Source organism: Pollachius pollachius, assembly GCF_949987615.1.
Source record: "Pollachius pollachius genome assembly, chromosome: 1".
NCBI classification, from domain to species: domain Eukaryota; kingdom Metazoa; phylum Chordata; class Actinopteri; order Gadiformes; family Gadidae; genus Pollachius; species Pollachius pollachius.
The window spans coordinates 51404832-51422259 of NC_136934.1; the positions used below are offsets into that span (position 1 = coordinate 51404832).

Below are 17428 nucleotides of genomic sequence, written 5' to 3' on the forward strand. Positions count from 1 at the left end.
AATTTACAGTGAAGATATTTTTGAAATGCAGTAAGGGAACTAAATGTTAAAAACACACTATGAACATCACACCCCTTAAGGTATAATAAAACAATGATATCAGGATCGAGTCTTAAAGAAGACCAAACACAGCGCATGGTGCAACAGCCTTTAATACAACGTGCAGCAAATTCAATCTCTTCACTGAGCATGCACAATATAAAACATATCTGATGATAATGATACACACCATAGAAAATATCTTCAAAAATAAAAATCATTTTAAAAAAGGGGAAATTAAATAGTACACTTTGCTCAGCACCCCCGGCGGCCCCTTAACGGTCGTCTGTGGGCCCCCTAGGGAGAGGAAGCTCTCAGCATCCTGTTGTTGTCACACCTCTGGGGCTCACTGCGACCGGCCTGACACTCAGAGACGACTTCCTCACGCAAGCAGCTGCAGTTCGGAATAAATTATATGGGATCTCTTTTAGCTAGCAGACCGAACTTTGAGTTAACAAGGCACCGTCTTATTCTCCCGTAAAGCGCACATGCATTCCATTCCAGCCAATCACGCCTGTGCTCGCATCAGGGCGGCGTTCCAGCGGCGACTGACCAGTAAGAGCCCAGCGCGACATATCAGGCCGGTATGTTGGTCCGACGCCCCTCGGTTTATAACCACGTCAACCCTCACTCCAAACTTGCCCTTACTCGGAGCGTAACCACACCAAGCTACCCCTACGCCAGACACAAACCATGCTAACACTAACCCTCACCACTCCACCCTAGCCTTAACCACGCCAATCCTAACCAAAACCATAAACACATCAAATGAACACTCAAGGCCATCTTTAACCTCAGACCTAACCAAGGTTCCCAGATCACTGCCAATCAAATCCAAACTGCCTCCAACTGTTACAATTGTTAATCCTTTATTTGTTTCCTTAAAGGGCCAGTATTTGGGTCCCTGCAAAGCAAATGGTATGAGGGCTGAATACTAAGCTATCTCTGGGTTTACCTCAGATATTCTTTTTGAGATTTCCCATGTTGTCTTTGCAGAGATATATATAGTATCCTTCTTGGCTTTGGACTTTGCAATTGCTTTCTGATTGACTAAAGCTTATAACAATTACAAAAACTAATTGTGCTTGGTACGGTTTGGTGCTATGGCTGTAGTTACTCTTTAAATGCAGTTTGTCTAATTTAAGCTAGCTGTTGCTTCAAACCGGGCTAAAACCTCTGAGGTGATTGACAGGTGGCTATTGTTAGCTCCTCCCATTGGCCTAATTTGGATATCAGGTGCTAGCAAAATGACTAGGTGGCGGCAAAGCAAAAGTCCCTTCACAAACATATGGGTGACATCACTGATAGCTGAACAATAATAGCGGTATAAAATGTCATAAATATTGTAAACAGTGTGATTGTCGTTGGGTGACTATTGACACTATGGTTGCAACAAACACAAATCCATTCTGCCCCCAGGAAGTTGACGGTTACATTAACCTGTTGGAAGATTGGAAATGTGTCCAAATATTGCCATGCAGTCACACCACGAAACAGTCAGCCAGTGTTACGCAACACAAAAGCACTCCTTATAAGGACAATGTGACAAAAGACATCTCTGAACAACGCTAAACCAGTCCCATGTCAACCCTGTTCAAGACTTCCTCCTCCACTCACTTCAGTCGGATCAGATGGGTCGAATGGGTTTGTGAGACACAGGTCAGGAGACACAGGGTACCCATGGTTCTGGGGAATGACCCGACACGAACTGGAGTAAGTCTGGAACGATCTACGGCCACTTCACGACGTTGGGGTCATTTTCGTATCATCACCACCTGATCATCAACCACCACGGCTCTAACTATTCCATGATGTTCTATTTTCATTGAATTGAGTTGTATAGACTAGCTTAAACAATTGCAAAGCTACTCCTAAAATCTGCTAGTCCAGTATAAAAGATAGTCACAGATGAATCTCTGCTTTTTTTAAAAACTGACGTGTGTCATAATGGTCCAAAAGAGGATGTTTTGGCATGATCGATTAGGAATAGGCGAGGCAAGATACGTCTGGTTGAAATTCTCAAACCCGAATTTGTACAAAAAATACTGACTTGGCCTCCAGCTCTTGTGGCTACAAGGCAGCCTAGTATTGAGATTCAATAACTTCAGGAATACATTTCTGGGAATCGCGGCGAGCAATTCCCGGCAAATAATTCAAGGAAGTTTCAGTGGTTTCATGGTGGCTGCCATGGACTCATGACCGGATCCAACGCTGGGTATAAGGCACGTTACGGCCCACTACGGCACCTAAGGACCCATCATGACCAGGTGGAAGGGCGTGGCCTGAGCATGACATCGCTCATCCCCTGGTTCCTCCCGGGAGGAGAACCTTGTACACGGTGCGACTGAGAGAAGATCGACATTCACAGCGAAGCCTGAAGATGGGGATGTTAGAGTGGCAGTGTCCAAACCGGACCGCTTTAGAATATCCGCAGCAGCACATTGCTGGACATCTACTGACATCAGAAAGCACTGGCCCATAACACTGGTCATTGAACTCGGGTCTTATAATACTGGTTGTACTGGTGGTGTAAAGGACCCCATGAAACTGCATTCAGAGCGTATCTTGCTTCTGTGATGTGGGATGAGGGTATGATGATGGAACAGAACGTGGCTAATTCAGGATGGATGAGTGGTATTAATACCTAGTGTCTGAAGCGGTTAGATTCGACCGGGCACCAAGGGCGGCAATATTGGCTTGATGATGCCAGCCCCATTAGACCTGCAACCTGTTCTCCTCAGTTGCTTTTTTGTATGTGAATGTAAACTTGTAAACTGACATTTTTGGCAAACGTTTGGCAAAACAGGAGAATAACATGAGAAGGGAAATAAGCCGTAAAGGTTAAAAGGTATTCTTTTCTATTTTGTGTTGTCTTTTAAGTGGACTTTCAAGGCACTATCCTGTTGTCAGAGAAAGTCAACGTACAAAAAAAGTGAGCATTCCAAAAAGAAAGAGGGGTGAATCCAGACCTTGGAATGGAACAAAGATCCTGCAAACTAGCTAGTAGGTCAACACAAACCAAACCTCGAAGGCCTACCTGTGTGCCCAACGCTAGTGTGGCTCCAAAATAAAATCCTCTTCCTTCTACTCCGTTTCACCTCATGAAGGTACTGTGATCCTTCTCCAGGGTTGTTCAGTGTGTCCTCTGTCCAAAATGGAATCAGCTAATTTGATACACTGAACCCAGTCTTCGGGTGAACCCTAACTTGTGTTTGGTTCGCAGTAGATGTACTTCAGTCCAAATTGTACTTCAAGCCGAATTTACAGGCAAATTGGACACGTCCAAATGTGGCATTGCTGTTGCCGTAATACTGATTATTAATTTTAAGCCCTAGATGTCGAGGACCAAGTGAGAGTAGAGGTTCTGATCAGGGGTTTGTGACCATCTTGAAACAAAGTGGTAGTCCGGTCTTGCGCCCGTCCTGGATCAGGACTGCCACTCTTCCAGACTTGGGTTCCTCGACGTTCTGATCAATGATCCAATCGGTGTCAATTCAGTGTCCAACTTGCCATTTTTAGCCATTAGCCATGACTACTACACAGCCATCTGGTGACAGAGCACCAGGACCATGTGTTCCTTCATGTGACCTCTGACCTTAAACACTGGCACCTAAAATGAGGGGAGGGGCGGACAGGAAGGAAGGAGGGAAGAAAAGAAGAGTTTGCTTTTAGTTCTGTTAAGCCGGTCTTGACTGAGGGCCATTGATAGACTGTTTACTGAAGCACAATCTCATTCATGGCATCTAAAGCTATTATGGCATCTATTGCTATTATTACCATTTGATGATTTAGCATAAACACTTTTCCAGAGCGATTAATAATGAATTCAGAAGCATGTCATTAAAGAGCACGCAGGGTAACGCTCCGGACAACAGGGCTCTAACCTGTTGTCCAGCACAAAAGGCGTGATCAATGGGCCCAGTTCAAATGACTCTGTACGCAATTGGCTGCTTGCCGTCGCTTCCCTGTCGTCATTGTGTTAAACCAGCCAATAGCGCGCCAGGGGGGAAAGCCAGCTCGGTGATCGGCTCCCGCAAAATCGATCGAAACAAGAAAGAAACGTGTTGCTCTTCTCTAGACCCTTCTGCAGGGCGAACTGAAATCGCAGGCAGAATGGGCAGATACCAAGTCTAGGTGTAGTGATTACCAGTGAGGCCAGACGCACCTGTTTGCTGGGAGCCACAGCTCACTTTGTAAGACGTCCACAAACTAACAGCCATCAGGAAGGTGGCGATGAAGCCAAAAACCTTGAGAGAAACAGAACACATGCCTCACATTCAAATCCACATGAACAGTGTAGTATATTCTACTGCTGAAGTAAGACGGCGGTTTCCGCAGATAGCTTGGTCATGGTTGCAATGAGCTTGTGTTGCTACATCACAAGGACAAATTCCTCTTTTGGAGAAAACTTCTGGTATTTTACATCAGATAAGAGACATCATGCGAGTTCAACAGGATTGTAACACATTTGATGTTCGAAAAGCAAGTTAGGTTTTGTTGATATCGTCAGAATTTAGTGGAGAACAAGAAGAAGTTTAAGCATAGATATTCAGTTGAAAACAGAATAAAGTGTCTTTAGAGGGTGGCATTCTCTGTAAAATACAAGGGTTCCAATCCTTCTTTCTATATCATTGTGCGCTTTCTACGCCTCTCTGGACAGGACAGCGGAGAGGGACAGGGACGTGGAGTAAAGAGAGGGGAGGACAGTCCAGGGTCGCAGGTCAGGACAGTACCTGGCCGCTACGAGACATACGCCCATGTGGGTGTCACATGGTCCAAACTCTTTTCCAGAATGCTAGTTGGTTATTGGCCGTGCACTCTTACTCCCTCTTGCTCAAGGGAGTGTTATGTGCAGTTAACAGTGCCCTCGCATCTACTCCCGCCAAACGACGAGTCGTAACGTCACAGCTCCTTTTTCTAGACGCGTCATAGCAATAATCCTGGTGACGGTGTGGTTTTGGGGAGGTTCCCAACGGAACCCAGCAGGTTCCTGCGACCTACCGATCCCGCCACCAGCACCGAGATGCCTCCGCTCTTCACCGAGCCCACGATGGAGGCGATGAGGACCAGGATGGAGCCCACGGCGTAGTGGAGGAACTCCTGAGGAACCAGAGACAGAGTCCGTCACACACAGCGGCCGGGGGGACGCTGTGTCGCCCCCCAACACACACCCTCCCCTCTACCCCCGCGGCATGGTGCTGACAGGGCCCGTTTTAGTGCCGAGCTCAACGGCCGTCCCGTGGTCGATGGAGTACTGCTCTTTGTTTGTCACACATCCAGTCCATTGACTCAGACCCCAGCGGGGACACATTGTACCGCCGGGTGTGACGTGGACCGCCGCTCTGCCGGTGGCTACGGCCCACTGGAAAGGCTGCCAGGGGTTGGCCTGGCCAGCGTACATCCTGGGGGACACTCCCACAAGAGGAAAGCTTTTGCAACGGCCTGTACCGGTGAATCCACCTCAAGCCCGGTGGGCCAACAGGGCCTGTAACGCTGAGCGGACCTCCCCCATAGTGGGAGTTCTGGTCTTCTGTAGCGACAGAGACCAGAGCTCCAGTTATCCAAATCCAGACCTGACTCACTGATCGCACAACACTAGTAGCGTTATCAAATGTCATAAACATTGGAAACAGTGTGATTGTCGTTGGGTGACTAATAACACTATGCTTTAACAAACAAAGTCCATTCTGCTTCCAGGACCGTCGAACGACGGATACATTAGCCTGCTTTAGGATCGGAAATGTGTGCAAATATTGTCCTGCAGTCACACCACGAAACAACCAGTAGACACAGTCAGCCAGACGATACAGTCAGCCAGTGGACACAGTCAGCCAGCCGATACAGTCAGCAAGTGGACTCAATCAGCCAGACGATACATTCAGCCAGTGGATACAGTCAGCCAGTAGACAGTCAGCCAGACGATATAGTCAGCCAGTGGATACAGTCAGCCAGTGGATACAGTCAGCCAGTGGGCACAGTCCGCCAGACGATACAGTCAGCCAGTGGATACAGTCAGCCAGTGGCCACAGCGGGGAACTCTTGAATCTAGAAGCTCTCAGAGGATGACTTGGTATTTGAACGGTTGAATGTGTCCGCAGGTGAGTGAGTGACTGTACTGGTGAATGTGTGAGGGAGTGTGCCTGTGAATAAGTGAACAGGTGAGCGTGCAGGTGCGCGGCGTTGTGTGTTGACTTGCCGTGAGGGGCCAGTTGATGCAGGTGATCTTGGCCTGCAGCCGGAACATGTGCATGAGGAAGAAGATGAGAAAGGCGAAGAGGAACCACAGCGTCACCACCTCGAAGTAGCGGAACGCCGGCCAGTCCGGCCAGGCACGGGCGCAATGCACACACAGGAAGGCCACCAGCAGCGCCACCTGGGGGCGCACACGCACAGACACATGAACACACGCACAGACACATGCACAGACACATGAACACACGCAGACACATGACCACACAAGTACAGACACATGAACACACGCATGTGAACACAACCATGCACACACACACACACATACACACACACACAAATGTTATATACCGCTATCATGGCAATATGATACAAAATGTACAGTTGCTTCCCAAATGCCTTTAAATCATGTGTTGACGGTTGATGGTAAGCCTGCACAGTGTCACAATAAAAGTCCCACCCTAGATTCTTTCAAAACCGTAACACTAACGGACTTAGCGTTAGATACATATACAATTCCAACGTGTCCCTCTCCCTTTGTAGCCTACTATCTAACGCTGTTACTGCACTCAAAAGTTTGTGTTGCTACCTTGTTTTGCTCGGTGTTGAACAGTTCCCTGTTGGTCCACTGGTCGATAATGTGGAGATCTGTGCCCTTATAGGAGTTAGGAACCACGCCTCATGATCTCTAACACTCATCCGCAGCTGCTGACACTAAACACACTTCGTTTGGCCCCAGTTATTAACAGTGGTCGGTTTTTAAAAAAAATCATGACTTTCTCCCAGCTTCACGAACAGGATGTGTGCTGTTGTTATTGTACTGAACACAGACGCAGAGCGACCACTTCTTTATGTCCCTGACCGAATACATGGAGGCTAAACCACTGAACCTCTCCTTGCCCAGCGTCGGGTCCGGAGATCGGGTCCAGAGTTCCAGAGCTCGGGTCCAGAGTAGGCCCGTTAGTGTCCCTGATCGAGGAGGTGATCGTAAAAACACGTCCACCTCCCGGCAGGGCTCCAAGAACCACAACCTGGTGTCCCTGCGACCCGGTCCGTTTACCGCAGCGGTTCAACTCTGTCTACGGACGGTTCCGATCGCTCTAAATAAACGCATGCATTGCAGTCCCAGGCATCCGTACCCTTTTTTAAACTGCATCCCCTAATAATCCGCCCCACGCCAACCCGTCCGATGCCCACCCTTCACGGCCGGCCACCGGAGCTCTCACCATCTGCGATATCTTCAGGATGCCCCCGGTGGTCCGTATGTAGCCCACGTTCAGGAAGCCTCCGTCGGACGTCCTGGTGGTGGTGGTGGTGGTGATCACGGTGTGCGACATGTTGGCTGATAATTTAAAGATCCGCTGTCTGACTCCAGCGGGTTGCGGGTTTGCGACGCGTCCACCAGCTCCGGTTCTCCGGGGTTTGCAGCCTGCACTGCCCGTCTGTGGGCCCGGGGGTGGGGGCGCTTCCCTTTAGGGGTGGGGTTAGCCAGGAAACAGAAGCGTGACTTTGTACCTTTCTCCCACGTCCTGTGCTTTCATCGCATCAGTGGGCAGTGCGAATAGGGTGCCGCACGCCGGCATTGTCCGCCCATCAGTCACGGTGCTGCGGGTCCGGACCCCGTCCACCTCCAGCCGCCAAAGAGAGGCAGGGATGCCTCGGTCTCGGACCGCACCTTTGTGAGCATTCAGGCTCTGAAAAGCAGGCCTGGTTGTATTGGGGCCCTGGACTGTTTTGGTTCGTTGCTATAGTTATAGTTAGTTATAGATGGTATAGTTATAAACGCTCCCTTCATTTGATTTCCACACCATGAGGAGTTTGTTTGGGGAAGGGTATGGATAACCGTATGGACAGGGCGTCTATACAGGGCTATGAAATGAACAGCAAGTGACGGGAAAACAGAAGTTCTAATGAGAAGGCCTATTTAATTACAAAATTAGCAAGTTAAGTGAAGGCCAAACAGCAGCAGGAGTAAATAAATGCGGCAGCATTCGTTGTAATGGAGAGAAAGGCTGCAATCACATCCGTTGGCAGGACACAATTCTGTTGTGTGTGTGTGTGTGTGTGTGTGTGTGTGTGTGTGTGTGTGTGTGTGTGTGTGTGTGTGTGTGTGTGCACGCGCGTGTTTGTGCGTGCGTGCATGCATGCGTGTGTGTTTGTGTGTGTAGAAGCAACATAAACGTTATACAAACAACACAACAATGTGCAGTCGAAGATACTGGACCAACTATGAGGCCCGCCGCGGCGGTGGGTGACCGCGGCGGTGTGACCCCAGACCCACTGGTTAGAGGAACATCACTCCAGCAGGTTTCATCCCGTGGGTTCAAAACCGGTTCAGCACAGTCGGAAAGCGAAGCCAAGTTAACATCACCAATATTTGAAAAATAGCGGAAAATAGGACTAATAATCATTGCCGGACCGGATATTGGCCTGCATTTTAAGATCATTATTCTGTTGGCCTTCTTTTGTGCTACGAAAGTACAGGCTGACCACAACAAGTTATCAGTTCTGTTTCAGGCCACGTTTTAACGTGTTCTGTGACGCCCCCTGCTGTTAATCACTCGCAAAACGTGTGTGTGTGTGTGTGTGTGTGTGTGTGTGTGTGTGTGTGTGTGTGTGTGTGTGGGTGGGTGGGTGGGTGGGTGGGTGGGTGGGTGGGTGTGTGTGTGTGTGTGTGTGTGTGCGCGTGTGCGTGCGTGTGTGTGTGTGTGTCTGTGTGTGTGTGTGTGTCAGCAGAAAGAAACAGTTTAAACTTGGAGAAACAGGAATTCTATTTGAAGAGCAGAAAGAGGAAACATGAAGATGGAAGGCATGAGCAGAGGACCACACTTAATCACACACTGACACACGGACAGAGCGACTCGACATGGACGGCTGTCTGTTGGCCACAGTGATCTCTCTGCTGCCAGCCTTCCTCGGAGGTGAGTTTCAAACCTTGTGTTAAGACTCGTGGATTGTTTGGGTTTGTATTTTCTGATTGCACTGAGACCTGTGACTTAGACCACATGCTCAGCCTCAGTATCTCTCAGGTTGTTCGGTTTCAAAGGATTTATTTGAGTTGAGTTTATATTCGATTGACGACAAATGAATAAGGTGTGAATATATATATATATAACTACAGGAATATTTGTCACAACTGTATAGTCCCTTGTCCCATCGCAAACAAAGAGCATGAGCCTAGCCTCAGTCTGAACTGCAGTTCCGGCCGGTTCCTATAAGAGACTTTCTTTGTCCTTAAGTTATATGACTTCAGGACTTCCTGTTTAAAGGTCCCATGACACGGCACCAGGTGTGGGTTGATTAGCCGTTACAAGCCGTTATGGAAATCTGTCCCTTATGACATCACAGGTGGGCGTGTCCACCTCGATGTGTGCTGGATAGATCAGTCTACCAGCGTACCCAGTGGACTGTAGCAAACGTTGCTCATCTATCCGTCACACATCTGCCCAGGGACCTTTAAGAGTATCACTGGTCACATGACCTCCCGCCCAGCATCCGCTCGACGGGACGCAAACGAACAGCCCTTCGGTTCAGTTTTACAACGGTCTTTTGACATCACCCCCCCCCCCCCCCTCCATCAATCCCGACCCCCTGTCCCCTCCTTCCTCCATCACCCCACCCCAGCCCAGGGCTCAGGCGACGACAGCTGGTCCATGAAGGTTCCGCCGGAGGTGCGTGCGACCGAGGGTTACCCGGTGGTGCTGCCCTGCTCCTTCAGCCACCCCAACCACACCCCCCACTCCTCACTGCTGGTGGCCTGGCGCCAGGGCGCCACCCGCCTCTTCCACTGCACCACCCACGCCGGCCAGCAGGCCTGCCGGGCCTCCCCCGACCAGGACCCGCGCTACCGGCTGGAGGGGAACCCGCGGGAGCACGACCTCTCCCTGCGCATCAACAGCGCCGCCCTGCAGGACGGAGGCCGCTACTACTGCCGCGTGGAGGTGCCGGGCCACAGGCACGCCAGCTACGAGGACAGGATGGGCACACTGCTCCGGGTGGAGGGTAGGGCGGGGCTCGGGGCTCTGGGGTCGCTCCTTATCAACGCCATTCCCGCGGCGGTCCTTCTGAAAGCCTCCTTCTTTCCTTTCCCAGCACCGCCGCGCATCCTGTCCCTGTCGGTCCAGGGCAGCGAGGACTCGGGTTTCAGGGCGCTGTGCGAGGTGGAGGGATCCCCTCTTCCGGACATCCAGTGGGTCTCCCCGGACCACCTGCTTGAGGGCCTGGAGGTGGGCCGCCCCCCCGGCCAGGGCTCCCCCTCCCAGCACCACGCCGTCAGCCGGCTCCCAGACATCCACCCTGGGCAGCAGTACACCTGCAGCGCCACCAACCCCCTGGGCAGGGAGCAGGCCACTCTGTACGTCCTACCCCCCAGGAGGGAGGCCTGCACAGGGGGAACCGGCCCCCCTCTCCTCCTCCTGCTCTCGCTGTCCCTGGGGGCCAAGGCCCTGGTGCTCGGGGGTGTCGGGGTGTGGGTGGTGCAGGGAAGGGCCTCGTCTGGCCCTATCTGTAGCTGGAGGTGAGCCGGTCTACAAACCCACAGCCGCCGTGTTTCTGGGCTTGGTGTCACAGACCTCTGGAGAATACGTCCCGCCTCCAAGCCTCCCGGTTCCCTCGGTCAAATGTCTGTGGGAAATAACGTGTTTCTTTTTTGAATGACCGTACGTAACAAACTCTGTAGGCGGCGAAGAAGTAAAAGCTGCGTCACGTGGGTTTTTGGACTGTCGGCGCCGTTAGAGTAGTAAACGATTATCAATGCTACTTTAACGGCACAGACAATCCAAAAAACCCAGTCGAAACTAGATGGGAAAAGTGTGTAGTTCAAAACGTTACGCAGCTTTTACTTCTTCGCCGCCTACAGAGTTTGTTATGTACGGTCATTCATAAACCCCGTTATTTCCCACAGACATTTGACCAAGGTAACCAGAGCCTCGGGGGGCTCCCCAACTTATTCTTCAGAGGTCTTTTCACCCTTTCTGTCTCACCCTCACTGGTCGTTTCTCATGTCATGTGATGTCATGCCGTTGTGCTGCCTGCTGGGTACAGTGGTGATGACAAAACTGGAATCAGGGGAAAGGAGAAGACTGGAATGGAGTTTTCAAGATTTGGCCAAAGTCTTCTTGTAGATCAATGTTGTGTTTACCTTAATGTATTGACCTTGCTTTGACTGTTTGCATGTTCAAGGGAATACTAGAATAAACTAGAAAGTGCATTTCCTGCAGAAAGTGCTGTCGTGCAAAGTGAGGTTGACATTATGTTTTAATAAAGCTACAAAGTTTAAGACGTAAAGAAGTGTGGAATGGCTTAAATCAAGTAATGAGATTCGAACAGTGTTCAAAGGTCCAAATGGAGTTAACAATGTAAAAGTGAAATAGCTTAACTGTTTAAGCTTGACATTGTGTTTCTAGGTTAGATATTGACGTTGTTCATGCTCCGCCACGTCCAAAAGCTTTTGTGATAGCTAGAGCGGGTGACATGATCCCCCTCTAGCGTCAACGGAAGTCAATGAGACTAACTGAAAATATACGACGCTGTACGAAATTATATGGTATGAAATTAAACTCTGTTGATTCTGAAAAAAAGTATAAAAGATATCGAAAATCGGTTTAGATATTTTTGAAAACCAAATTGGGTTGATTTGTTAAATGTTTGAACCAAATTGCAAAGTCTGAAGTAGTTGAAGTGTAAGAGAATGGTCCCATTGACTTCAAATTATAAAATATATATTTAAAAGCTGAATATTTGAAAGATTTCAGAAGACTTAAAAAATGTGAATGATAGCCCGCGATTCCAAGCTCACATGACCATTGTAAACGTTGAATCGAGTCTCTTGGTGAAGAATTGTGGAGGGAGCAGGGTCTCAAGATTTGTAGAGGATAATAATGAAAGAAAGATATTAAAGAAGCCTAATAACCACAATAGTTGAGCTCAGCTTGGAGCATTCACCTAACTAACAAAAACAACACAACAAGCAGACTTCACATTGTTTAATGAAAACATTTCAAGCACACCCATCAAATATATTTATTTAATTTGATATATCTATGTTAATCAAATGTGTGTATGCACATTATTCTGCATATGCATGTGATAGATCATATAAGTCAAAAGAGTTACAGCAAGGAAGTGCTGTTGAAATCATATTAGTATTCGAGCATCGACCTACTCTCTACATGTTACAATCAACTTCCACACAACGGAACGAGGTGAACTCCTATATCCTGTCCAGCTGTCTGGGTGGGGCTAAAGTCAAAGGGATGGGCTTAGTCTTGCTGTGACATTGAGGGTTGTTGAGTTCTGTAGGGGGTGGGGGGGTTGGAAGGTTCAGAAAGGCTGTAGCATACATGGGTGTGTGGTCGAAACTAATTGGGCATCAAGGAGAACAAAACCCCAGCACCACGTGTAGGTGGGTTAGCGTTAGGCGACTCCCCCACAATGTTAAACACATTCTCTTGCATGCTATCCGGTGATTGGCTGTTATTGTCACCTTCCAGTTACCTGCGACACACCTGAACAAAAGGGGTGTGTACAGGGGAGCCTGCTGGCACAAAATGGAAACAAACGGCTGGGTCAAGGGGTTTAGTTCTCCTTTAAGGGGCACAGAAAGTGTTAGGTGCCAGTGGAGGGTATTCTGGGGGGAATGAGGATTCTGGGGGGCTTATAACACAGCGGCACAGCAGAAGTACAGCAGCTCTCGTCTCTCCAGCCAAAGTCTTTGTTGGGGTCCAGGCTCATCATGGCACACTGGCCCTCCTCTTCTCCCCCGGGCTCCCCCTTCCCCCAGTGGGTGACCAACACCTCCTCCTTGTTCAGCCGGTACCAGTCGCCCGTCAGAGAACTCCGGCGGTAGCCGATCCACACCTGCTCCAGCGCCTTGTTCATGGCGTGGAGCTTAGGGGCGAGGAAGCGCAGCTCGACGCCGTCCATGGCGGCCAGCTCTAGGCCCAGATCCCGGCAGAACCTGATGGACTCCACCCAGCCCATCTCTTCAACTCCTATGTTGACCAGCTCAGGATCCAGGACGCAGCCCTTCAGGCCTGGTCCACCATGGGAGGAGAGATCAGATACATCAGATCAGGTTGGGTTGGATTAGAAATGATTGCATTGGATATGATTTTATTCCATTCAATTATCCAATGACATTGAGTGTTGATTGACAATCAAGTATATTTACTACTACCAGAACTAGCCAGTACCTTTACAAACGTTGCAGTACAATACCTACTTGTGGATTTGCTGATGATTGGGGCAGGGTTTCCAAACAACGTGGTTTCGTTGGTTCCCAATTCATAGACGGCAATCATGGATTTGGGGTGCCAGAATACGTTTTTATCATGGTTCAGTAGTGTGACGCGAGTAGAGACATAGTGGGTGGTTAGGATGGGGCTCCAGACTGGATCAATGAGGGGAGTAGGCCCATGATGAACCAAATCTTTGTGATCCCCGTGGACGACGACAACAGCGAATCTTGGAATGGACCCAAGGTAGGTGTTTCCAAGGATCTTGAAACAGGCGGCGAATTCCTCTTCTGGCAAGATGCTGAGCAGCAAGCCGGGTATGTGGAAGAGCACTGAGCCAAAGGACTGCACCGTGGGGTGGTCCGGATCGTAGGGAAGCGGGCTAGGGTTTCCTGCTACCAGCAGAACCGCTTGCTTTTGACTATCGATCATGAAATCAGGTGGGATGAAGTAGTTGAGCTCGGTGGCACTCTCTGGGTCCAGAGGAGTGACCATCATCCCGCAGGTGCAGTTGAAGATGGTGAAGCACGGATGACCGAAGAGAACTGACACGGGCTCAGACGCTACCACCTCGTACTCAGCAGCCACGTTTGACATCCAGAACTGAGCCAGTTCAAACGGTGCGAGAGAAACCCTGCGATCCCCATCGCCTTTCCACTGGACATCGTTTGCTGCACCAGTGTTTATGACGATGACCGTGAATGGGGCTCTCTCTGGTACCTCTGATGATTCCGCCCGGAGCTCTGTTGTCATGTTGGGAGTTGGTGGGATCTTGTACACATTGCCCAACTTGTCATTCGCTTTTACCAGAGAGGTCTGGATGCTTTGGTCTTTGCTGTTGATGGTTCGGACGATGATGGGCTTGTTGCTTTTGATTTTGATAGTACTGTTGGACGTTTGCTTTCGCCGCAGCTCCTGCGACTCATCAATGAACACAAGTAGTCGATCGTTTTTCATCATGTTTTGGCCGACACTTTCAGTTCCCCCTGACTCATATGTGACTACAGTGTTGTCTTCCATGGAAAATATGTCAATATCGTGATGTGATCCGATGGGATGGTAGTGAGCAATGTTTTCTGGGAAAGCCACCAGGAACTCAAGGCCACTGCTGTTCAGATTCAATGGACCTGTGGGGAACACAATATTCAGCTGAAACACCTTCTTTAAAGGACCTGTCTAGCTGATCAAACCATAATACCAGTCTCTCCAGGCTTCACTACAACATCCGTTATCAATACAATTTGTCAGTTATTTAGCGTGAGCGCGCCTCCTCAGCCTTCACAACTGCAGGTAACCCCGGATGGACTCACTTGGTCGTTCTCTAGAGCCGAGTCTGTAGAATAACAGGGTAGACTGAGACCTGGGATGGACTCACTGGCCCTCTATCTAGAGCCGAACCACAGGCTACCAAGATGGATCGCATTGTCGTTTTTCTTCTCTGCTAAATGTTCATACAATGGTGTGGTATACAGTGCTGTAACTTATATTCTTCTGATTCCTAATGTATCAGTCATTTTAAGTGGAATGTTGAGTAGCTTTTCCAAAAATGGATCAAAGTGATTTTAAGTCAACCAGCTGCCATCTTTGAAACACGTTGTGGTCAGACTCCAGTAAGTAGTGGCCAAAGGCAGGCTCACAAGTACATTTTGATTGATTGTTGGACTGTACCTAGCTGAGCATAGGTGGTTGGTAGTATCAGCAGGAGAGCTAGCGACATCATCGTAGCTTCACCAAGGACCAAGCCGAGATTCATCTTCTGGATACTGGGAGTTTGAACAGGGGGGGGGGGGGGGGGGGGCGTTTATCATACAAAGGAATTAATTTGCATTCAACAGTTGGCTTGAATGGAAACGTAAAGAGCACGCCACTGCCCAGTACAACCAGTCTTCTACAGGTTCTACTGGGAGCTGCCCAGTATTACCACAGTCTTCAACTGGTGGTTAAGTATGGTCTTGCATAGTCTAGTTTCATATTTTGCAGTATAGTTTAGGGAACCATAACTATATTATTGTATGGGAAATATATTATAGTTTAAATTAGTATTTTGTGAGGGTTAGGTTAACCCCAGTGCAATGTAGTAAAATGTAGATTGATGTTGTACAGTATAGTGTAATGTAGTTTAATGTAGTACTGTATAGTGTAATTTATCATAGTGTAGTAAAGTATTGTGTAATGTAATAAATGTAGTTGATTGTTATACAGTATAGGGTAGTGTTATGCAGTACAATACAGTATAGTATAATGTAGCATAATTTAGTTTAATGTAGAACAGTATAGTATAATTTAGTTTAATGTAGTACAGTACAGTGAAATGTTGTATAATGTAGTTTAATAAAGTACATTTTAGTGTAATTTAGTGTAATGTAGCTTATTGTAGCAAAATTCTAATATAGTGTAGTGTAATGTAGGATTATGAAGTTTATTGTAGTATAATATAATAATACAGTGTATTGTAGCACTTCCTGGAGTGAATTGTTTAACTTAACCCTAACCCCTGTAAACCAACCAACCACCCAATTTATCAAACATATAATCAATTATGTTTTCACAGAAGCACAAAATGTAAAGTCTTATCTTTGAATCCCAACACCAATACTTGATGGAGTGTAACCAAACCTCTCTGCAAAGATACACATTGGTTACTCTTCTGTTAAGTTATTAAAAATAGCGAAGGGGCTTTACCTTATTTGGCGGCGTGTGTCCGTCCTCGTCCCTGGCGTGTGACTGGCTGAAACCTGGGGAGCTTCTTTTCTTCTCAGAGTAGAGAATCACATTTGCCAGTCAAACCAGTATCTATCTGCAGCCCTTTGCATGAGTAGGACGGGGAACATGGGTCATGGCCACTAGGACCTCCTTAGGATCAGGTCCTAATCACGGTGTTCGTAAGGACAGGCCTGCATTTCACCGTGATCCTCAGCACAATAGACCTCAGATAGTGAACACACTGAGCCTTTCATCTATTTAACAATGATTCGCCGAAGGTGAAGTGAATAGTGGGGAATAGCCCCCGAGAACAAGATAACACTTTTTGCCGGGGTTCATTGGTATCTATGAGCGGTTTATATGTTTTTATTAGCTGACGAGACGACCGTCGCGCGCATGAAAACAATATCCCGAGTTAGAGTCCTCAATCATGGGATATTGCCCAATATCGCGAGATAAGGAACCAATCAAATTGCTCCATCTTAAGAGGTTCATGTGTTTAGCATATACTAAATCTATTTATCCATGTATTTAAATAACCTGTATTATAAAGTAGAGTGCCTGATGACCTTGATTTTATGTTGTCCTTTGCTAAGAAAATGCTCAATATGCATGTAAAGTGATGAAAGACAGGTACATACGTGACCGACTTTTAACATTCTTTCTCTTGGTCTTGAAAGCCAGAGGTCAGATAAAAGCTTTCCAGCTCATTCAGATTATCTTTCCTTCAGTAATTTTCCTGCATTGAGCTGCCAGGCAAATGAGCTGCCCTTACACAAATCCCACACATCTTCTGCGTCTCCTCAGAGTGTCCTCGCTTTGGGTGTGACCTTGTGTTTGCAACAACCACAATATACGACAACAGTTGGAATAACCCGTTGGGCTCACACGTCGCTCCTTATCAACGCCATTCCCGCGGCGGTCCTTCTGAAAGCCTCCTTCTTTCCTTTCCCAGCACCGCCGCGCATCCTGTCCCTGTCGGTCCAGGGCAGCGAGGACTCGGGTTTCAGGGCGCTGTGCGAGGTGGAGGGATCCCCTCTTCCGGACATCCAGTGGGTCTCCCCGGACCACCTGCTTGAGGGCCTGGAGGTGGGCCGGCCCCCCTCTCCTACTCCTGCTCTCGCTGTCCCTGGGGGCCAAGGCCCTGCTGCTCGCGGGGGTCGGGGTGTGGGTGGTGCAGGGAAGGGCCTCGTCTGGCCCTATCTGTAGCTGGAGGTGAGCCGGTCTACAAACCCACAACCGCCGTGTTTCTGGGCTTGGTG

General features: G+C 48.6%; 2 protein-coding genes across 2 annotated transcripts; one reads left to right on the top strand and one right to left on the bottom strand.

The window, feature by feature from the left end:
• Positions 1–134: 134 nt before the first annotated feature.
• Positions 135–7640, bottom strand: cmtm7 (CKLF-like MARVEL transmembrane domain containing 7). The gene is made up of 5 exons (XM_079731062.1): positions 7455–7640; positions 6236–6412; positions 5041–5139; positions 4205–4286; positions 135–3649 (listed from the first exon to the last, which is right to left on the bottom strand). Exons 1-5 carry the CDS (start codon positions 7563–7565, stop codon positions 3636–3638), a joined length of 483 nt encoding a protein of 160 aa, XP_079587188.1. The 5' UTR covers positions 7566–7640; the 3' UTR covers positions 135–3635.
• A 1443-nt stretch (positions 7641–9083) lies between these two features.
• On the top strand, positions 9084–10748 carry LOC307088034 (sialic acid-binding Ig-like lectin 15; the record flags this gene model as incomplete). Its single annotated transcript, XM_079753791.1, has 3 exons — positions 9084–9149; positions 9853–10230; positions 10321–10748. Exons 1-3 carry the CDS (start codon positions 9095–9097, stop codon positions 10746–10748), a joined length of 861 nt encoding a protein of 286 aa, XP_079609917.1. The 5' UTR covers positions 9084–9094.
• Between the last annotated feature and the right edge of the window lie 6680 nt (positions 10749–17428).